Source organism: Anopheles merus, chromosome 3R, assembly GCF_017562075.2.
Source record: "Anopheles merus strain MAF chromosome 3R, AmerM5.1, whole genome shotgun sequence".
In the NCBI taxonomy this organism is placed as follows: domain Eukaryota; kingdom Metazoa; phylum Arthropoda; class Insecta; order Diptera; family Culicidae; genus Anopheles; species Anopheles merus.
In genome coordinates, this window is record NC_054084.1 from 37,502,720 (window position 1) to 37,510,139 (window position 7,420).

At 45.4% G+C, this 7,420-nt stretch overlaps 3 protein-coding genes across 3 annotated transcripts; 2 read left to right on the forward strand and 1 right to left on the reverse strand.

Annotated features, from left to right (window-relative positions):
* Positions 1 to 257: 257 nt before the first annotated feature.
* Positions 258 to 2,342, forward strand: LOC121596989 (cilia- and flagella-associated protein 20). The gene is made up of 2 exons (XM_041922428.1): positions 258 to 658; positions 1,463 to 2,342. Exons 1-2 carry the CDS (start codon positions 383 to 385, stop codon positions 1,787 to 1,789), a joined length of 603 nt encoding a protein of 200 aa, XP_041778362.1. The 5' UTR covers positions 258 to 382; the 3' UTR covers positions 1,790 to 2,342.
* A 1,143-nt stretch (positions 2,343 to 3,485) lies between these two features.
* LOC121596987 (DNA fragmentation factor subunit beta) lies at positions 3,486 to 5,797 on the forward strand. The gene is made up of 4 exons (XM_041922425.1): positions 3,486 to 3,982; positions 4,327 to 4,450; positions 4,558 to 4,743; positions 4,839 to 5,797. The coding sequence occupies exons 1-4, from the start codon at positions 3,830 to 3,832 to the stop codon at positions 5,651 to 5,653; spliced, it is 1,278 nt and encodes a 425-aa protein (XP_041778359.1). The 5' UTR covers positions 3,486 to 3,829; the 3' UTR covers positions 5,654 to 5,797.
* A 138-nt stretch (positions 5,798 to 5,935) lies between these two features.
* On the reverse strand, positions 5,936 to 6,943 carry LOC121596988. Its single transcript, XM_041922427.1, has 2 exons — positions 6,661 to 6,943; positions 5,936 to 6,589 (listed from the first exon to the last, which is right to left on the reverse strand). Exons 1-2 carry the CDS (start codon positions 6,731 to 6,733, stop codon positions 6,054 to 6,056), a joined length of 609 nt encoding a protein of 202 aa, XP_041778361.1. The 5' UTR covers positions 6,734 to 6,943; the 3' UTR covers positions 5,936 to 6,053.
* Between the last annotated feature and the right edge of the window lie 477 nt (positions 6,944 to 7,420).

Consider the following 7,420-nt stretch of genomic DNA (forward strand, 5'->3'; position numbering starts at 1 on the left):
ATGCAATGAAATGTATTGTTTTTTTTACACTGTCTTTTAATAGCATGCCAGCTTTCAACTGGTCTCATAGTAATGCATACGCATGCCAATAATATCCATTTTACTACATATTTCCTTGAATTTACATTTTCAATTTTCAAATCACCAACGGCGTATGCTATAAAAGCATCCCTTCCTTTTCACTCCCCGCTGTGGAGCACGTTCGCAGCTGTCAACTCGGCGAGCGTGCCCCGGTGGTCGTAAACAAACTTGACAGACACGCGAAACGGGAAGGAAAAATAAAACAACTCGCTCGCTGCTCTGACGCCCGCCGCGCTTTGTGCCGTGCTCAGCAAAGTTTTGCCAAATTTTCGTGCCCTTTCTCGTGCTGACGGTTTGAAAAATGTTCAAAAACACTTTTCAGTCCGGTTTCCTCTCGATACTGTACAGCATAGGCAGCAAGCCGCTCCAAATTTGGGATAAAAAGGTTCGCAATGGACACATCAAGCGCATCACGGACCAGGACATACAGTCGCTGGTGCTGGAAATCATCGGCACCAACGTGAGCACCACGTACATCACCTGTCCGGCCGATCCGAAAAAGACGCTCGGCATCAAGCTTCCCTTCCTGGTGATGATAATAAAGAATCTAAAGAAGTACTTCACGTTCGAGGTGCAGGTAAGTGGAAAGCCGGCATCCATGTACCGGTAGCATTATCGGGGCAGTTGTCCGGCATTTTATGTAAAATAACGTCGCTTCATTGCATTTAAAGCACACGTAGCTATTCCTGCAGGAATGGCATATTTCCCTTCGATTGCCGTTGAACCTCCCACACCCTAGGCATGTGAAAGTTCAATGATTTTAACATAACAACGGAAGCGACATTAAAATCCATGCGGAAGCACTGTGGAAAGTGTCATGACCGTTGTCATAACAAACCAATCAATGGGGCGTGGAGGTGCGAATGCATGTTGCTTGATGCATGGGCAAAGCTAAAGGGTAGGCTTTGTTTCATTTTCGCTACCATATGCTCATTTTAATGGTTTGCTTTTTCATGTATTTCTTCTCATAACTGTTTTAATGGCTTGAAAGCAACTTTTAATTCAATCAAACAAATTTCACCAAATAATGCCAGTGTCGACCGCAATATTTGAAGTTTGTTTAACGTTGCCCGGGGTTATCGGATGAACAAATCAGGTTCAAGACAAACATTGCCCCCTTTCTGTCTGTTGCGGTATATTGGCAGGCGACAGTGGGGCGGTTCTGCTATGCTAACTTTGATTTGCTAGTAAAGTTGGTAGGTCACTGCCTCCGCCAGACACAGCTAACACTTACCTGTATTGGTTGCACTGTACTTTCACTAAACGAATTAATTAATCTCGCTTTCTTGTGGCGCTTTAGTTTGGTTCAGTGTGCCAAATTGAAAAAAGTCTGTATTTCTTTTGACATCCTTTTGCTCTTCATTTCCGTTCTCCATTTCAGGTATTGGACGATAAAAACGTTCGCCGCCGGTTTCGTGCCAGCAACTATCAGTCGACGACGCGCGTTAAACCCTTCATCTGCACCATGCCGATGCGGTTGGACGAGGGCTGGAATCAGATCCAGTTCAATCTGTCTGATTTTACCCGCCGCGCCTACGGTACCAACTACGTGGAAACGTTGCGCGTGCAGATACACGCCAACTGCCGAATACGCCGCGTGTACTTCTCCGACCGGCTGTACTCGGAGGATGAGCTGCCAGCGGAATTCAAACTGTTCCTGCCGATACAGAAACCACAGTCGAAAGCGATTGCCCAGCAGGCCTGCTAACACAGACGCAAAGACAGCGAGATACATTCGGAGGAGAGTGTGTATTTTAGGTTAAGACGCAGGAGTGTGTTCATAACATATTTGCGTAGGACGATGCCGTTTGCAGTTGATCGCACATTATCGAGAGCGTGTGAGTTTAGTTTACCTTTAGGCTAAGTCTTTCACACACACACACATACAAACAAAACATGTTGGCAGATGGAAATTTATAAAAAAGTGTCCTTAAACAATGATCCAAAGCTTAATGTAGCGCGCACAGCATCCACCTTCCGCTGCTGTACGCCTTTATGGTTTGCTTGCTAAATCACACACCCCTAACATCACCGGCTTAACCAATAGCTTCGATGTAAAGGATATGTTTTGGGAAACTGCGAAACGAAACACAAGTACGCACATATCGTAAAATCGTGCTCGTAGTGTGTGAGTCACACAAATGTAGGTTTAGTTAATGTTTGATTACCGTAACTGCCATGCTTTTTAATTTATTCTGTGAATTAAACAAACGATTGAATAATAAAACCAAGTGGCGCTCTTTGCTCAAGTTTTGAATACATACGAACAGTTTAGCAGTTTTTCATTCACTGTATCGTGACTGTGCGAAAAGGGGCAAGTTGACTGATCGTTGTAAATTCCATTAACTTAAGTCGTCTCGACAAGACCTTAATTTTATGACAAGGAAAACTGACATAACTTTTTACTGAAAAATGATAGTTGCTTAATTTTTTCACGTATCTTTTGGAATGTATTGTGAGAACATGTTGAACTTATTTAAAAAAAAATAATAAAAAATCTTTTGATATTTCTTTTCCCTACGATCGACATACCCAGGTGCCCCATACAATTTGTATGTGAAGTGATAGCTTTTAATTTGAAAACTTTAATGACTTTTGATGTAATGAAGATTAAAATTTCAAATTTGGTTACGAGATACAGGCATTAGTCTCATTTACTTTGTTGAAGAAATGGGAATTTTAAAGTTTCACTGTCCATTATTTTAGTATTTTTTAATACATGACAAACAATATTTTCATGGGCAACCTTCAATGCTGCACCTTATAAAATGCACTAGTAATTACGTACTTCATGGATGGTTCTGATTGTTTTGATTGAATATGAATAGAAAAGCAGAAAATGTTCTATTCAAACATTTCGTTTAAATTTAATTTATTTAATAAAAAATTTCAAACGCATAAAATGTTTTGTATATTATTTAAATATGCCTTATGTTCTACTTTTTCCTCAAATGTGCTCTCTTCTAACCATATTTCAATTATAAAATATATCATCAACAGAGAAAAGTGTAGCAGAATTAGTATTATTTATGTAGTTCTATATTTATGAAGTTGTACTTACAAAAAATACGATTTAAAAAATCCTATTTCTTCACTAAAATAAGATTTAATTTAAATAAGATCAATTTAAATTTCAATGTTCAATACAGCAAAAGTTATTGAAGTTTTAGTTCGAAAAGGAATAACTTCTCATACAAAATGTATGGAATACCCGAGCATACCGATCGTAGAGATGAAGGTGTAAATTTGGCCATTGAGACAACGGTTAATTCAAAGAGAAAGAAAAACATTCCCCATGCTCCCCTTTTCAATCTCTTCTGTCAAATTGTCAAACGTCAAACTGTCATTTATTGCCGAGCCGATCCGACACGGCCGCCGATATTTGCGCAATCGCATTTGTTGCCAAACAAAGAGTCGTGTAAACAAGAACAGCAAAAACAAGATGTTCGTCGTTCTCGTCGTCGTCGTCGTCGTCGTCGTCCTCGGCCCACGTATGGAAAAGCGGTGCGTACCGTGAGGCGAAAGGTCATTATCATCACTGCAACTGCATCCCGCGAATGCAAACGTTGCTTCACCGCCGAACAGTGCGAACCAGCTAGTCGAACGAACCATTTCGTAAACGTGCTATCATCCTCCGGCCAACATACAAGCTCGCTCGCGGTGCCTCAGGTTTCAAGGCAATTGGTGCGGTTTCAGGTAGTTTTGTAGCGGGCAAGCACACCACCACCCGCATCCCCAGTAGGAGGAAATGTTTAACCTGTTCGCGGGCAAGGACAAACCGGCGGCCAGCGGTGGACCACTGCAGGGCTACAAGGTGACGGATGTCGAGCGGAGCCGCAAGTACGGCGTGGCCGCCGACTCACTTCGCATGCTCCGGGCGAAGGCGTCGGAAAAATTCAAGGTAAATAACCTGGCAACCCTATCCCCGGGTTGGTGGCATTGACCTGTTTGGAAGCTTGGCGTCGCCTATTTTGGCGTCCCCTAGATGCGCTGTCCCGTTGCATTGAATGCATCAAAGCGGAAAGGTCAAAGGCTTTTTATAGGCAATTCCAAAAATGGGAAATGTCCTTGATCAGGGGGGCTTGGAGCAGCGGTCGGTGTGCGTGTGTGGTACGTAAATAGGAAATGTGTCAAGGTCACATTGGAGAAAGTAGGTCTGGTGTGTGGGATAAACTGATAATTCTTCTACGAGTATATGAATGAATTAATATTATCTTGTTAATATGTATGCTTTTTTCTTTACAGATACCAGAATGTCGTGTGTATCTTGCCCAGGACGGTGTGGAAGTGACCGATGAGGATTACTTTCGAACGCTGCCCGCTCAGATTCTGTTCGTGGTGGCTGGCAAGGATACGGTCGTGCAAACCGGTACGAACCGAAGCATTTCATTCAATGTCCACAGAACAGAAGAGGGACGTCAATAATTTGGTATTCCTTTTTTTTTGGTATCAATCCGCATGGGAGGGATTTATTAGATTTCGAGCTAATGTACAACGCCATCAAGACGGCCCACACGGACCTGCTGCATGCGGGCGAGCTGGCCCAACAGTTTGTCAGCAACAATCAGCCGGAGATTTCGAAAATCCTCTTCAACGCCCAGCGTGGTCGGGATGATTTGATTCAGCGCAGTGCTCGGGAAGAGCACGCCGAATGGTTTGTAGGTAAGACGAAAGCCGCTGCTGTGACGTGTACCGAGAGCCGCGGTTGAATTGATGGTGTCTTCCCCCCCCCCCCCCCTGCCCCCCTTTCTTCCCAGGAATTGACGATCGCGCGGTAAAGACAAAGGAGGAAGTGATGAAGCGGCGCGGCCAGGATCGAATTCGTGGCTATTTTTACAAAACCAAGGACGAGCTGACGAAGTGCGCGATGTACCGGGGCAGCCCGATGGCTCGTGAGCTAATCGATGAGATGCTGGAACTGTTCCGCCAGCTGCTGGTGGGATTCGATTACTTTAGCTGCATGTTTGACCGCAGCTGCCAGCGCCGGATGGAGCTGAAGCCGGACACCGAGGACGGCGGGGACGAACCGGACGCGCAGCGGATTCCACCGAAGCGGTTGAAACTGTTGGTGCAAAGTTCGCTCGGCCGGGACTGCCGCATCGAGCCGTACAATGTGGCGTTGTGCAGCGAGCGGGGCGACTTTCGGTGCATGGGCGTGTGGAAGGACGAGCGGTGCCGGTACGCTAGCCATCGCATCAATCCGTACGCGAGCCGGGAAAACTTGATCCTGTTTCAGGTGTGGAATCTGGACCATCAGGTCGAGATTAGCCGGAGCGTGCTGCCGTCCATACTGGACAACGTGGAGCGGATGGTGTCGAGCGCGGATGGCGGCGGCGGAGGCACACCGATGTGCAAGCTGCACCGGCGCAAGGGCAAAAACTTGTCTGTGATAACGTACTTCCTGGAGCTGTTTACGCTCAGCAATCTGAAGCTGGTGCACATCGTTTGCCACGACAAGACCGTCCACGAGCTGATCTCGAACGGGACCATCATCTGCGATCGGTGCGAGGAGTATAAGTATATTAAGCAATTTCAGCGCAAATTACGGGAGAAGAAGGACGCACTGCTGTAAGACAGACCTGGTGTGGCGGTCAGTTTTGACTCGGTTGCCAACGATCTCGTGACGTAAAGACAAATATTTAAGCAAAATATATATATTCTACAATAAACGTTCTCACCTCATGGGCGCAATCGTGTGTGTTCGCTATATAACGCCAAAAAGCGCGTCGTGTATCTTCTTTCATCCGAAACACGAGCAAGGAGACGAGTTTCGATTGGCTTTGGTCAGTACGTTTGGGCTTTATTTACATCAGATCATATTTAGAAGGAGAAATCAAGTTCACGCTTCATCAAGTTAGTGCGATCAATCGTTACTTTTTTACACCGATTAAATATTTGTACACAAAAAATGTCACAATTAAATGCCTACCAATTACAAGGATTGTAAATCTACACAACCACGAATTTACCTCCTAAAACATAAACTCCAAATCCTGGATGTCGACCAGCGGAAAATCGTCGGCAGGCAGATCTAACGGTTTTACGGACGAAAAGCGCTGATCGTTCAGTGGCCGGAAGTTGTCCTCGTTCCACGACACATCATCCAGATCCGGCAGATCGAGCGGATCGGGCGTGATCGGGGGTAAAGGTTTGCGCTTGATCGCACACGACACGCCGGTGAAATCAATCATCTGCTCCAGCAGATCATCCCGCAGACAGTTCGACTGCTCCCAGCCATACTCAGCGTACTGTGGCGAGAATGTATCGAATGCAGCTGCACTGTTGGATGGTTTGCGGGCAGGGGCAACTTTCTCGTTGGTCAGTCCAATCTTGTGCATAATGCTGTTCGCACTTGCTTTAAGCTGCTTGCTCTGTGAGCCGAAGTTGCCTTTGCCTTTGCCATCTTGGTGTATAACGGTGCGCTGCTGTCCCTTGTTGTTGGTTAAATCTTTCAGTGCGAAAGCGGACGAGGACCGTGAATCGCTTCCTTTCAGTGAGCTGATGTTCTCTGAGGAATGAGACCGAAAAAATGTCTTTTAGAGAATAACGCAACATTAACAACAAGAATGGGTCACTTACTTCCGACAAAGTGATGATTTCCGTTGGCTTGGTTTTGGTTGTTAAGAATTCCGAACGCTCGTGCAGATGCCATTTTGTGATGCTATCAACCGAAGACAATGGCGTCGCAGATCGGGATGCTGGTGCGATGGAGTCGTATCTCCGTGGAGCGAAATTAGACGATTTAGAGCACAGTGCCGTTGCCTACTGTGTGACAAAATACACGCAGAAAATGTTCGTGCGTTAGCGGAACAAAAATTCAGTTGCAAATGAGCGCGTAGTTGTGCTTTGATTCAAGCCGAGTGACAGTCAGAGTGACCAGAAATACCGATTTACAGTAGAACGTCGATTATCCGGGGGCGGATTAAGGCCCGTGGCAACGCTGATCGGATGCGATTTTATCGGACGAGATTTATATGGGATTTGACAGATAACGTCGGACGTGCGATTTCATCGTCCGACGTTATCTGTCAAATCCCATACAAAAATTTGACAGGCCGTCCGATAAAATCGCATGCGAAAAAGCGTTGCCACCGCCCTTAAGGTTCTATCATGAACCCTACACATAGTGCTAATCAGCCGCAAAGTTCCAAAGAGTACCATGTGCCTGTTAAAAGCTCCATAGTTCCGGAAAGTATCGTCTATCTCTTAATCAGCCACAAAGTACGACATCGGAACGATTTTTCGTTAAACAGCCCAAATCAGCTATAATGTACGAGCTGGCTATTTGGGCAGCTTCATATCGTACCTTTTTTACAGCAATCAACGTGTATAAAAGGAT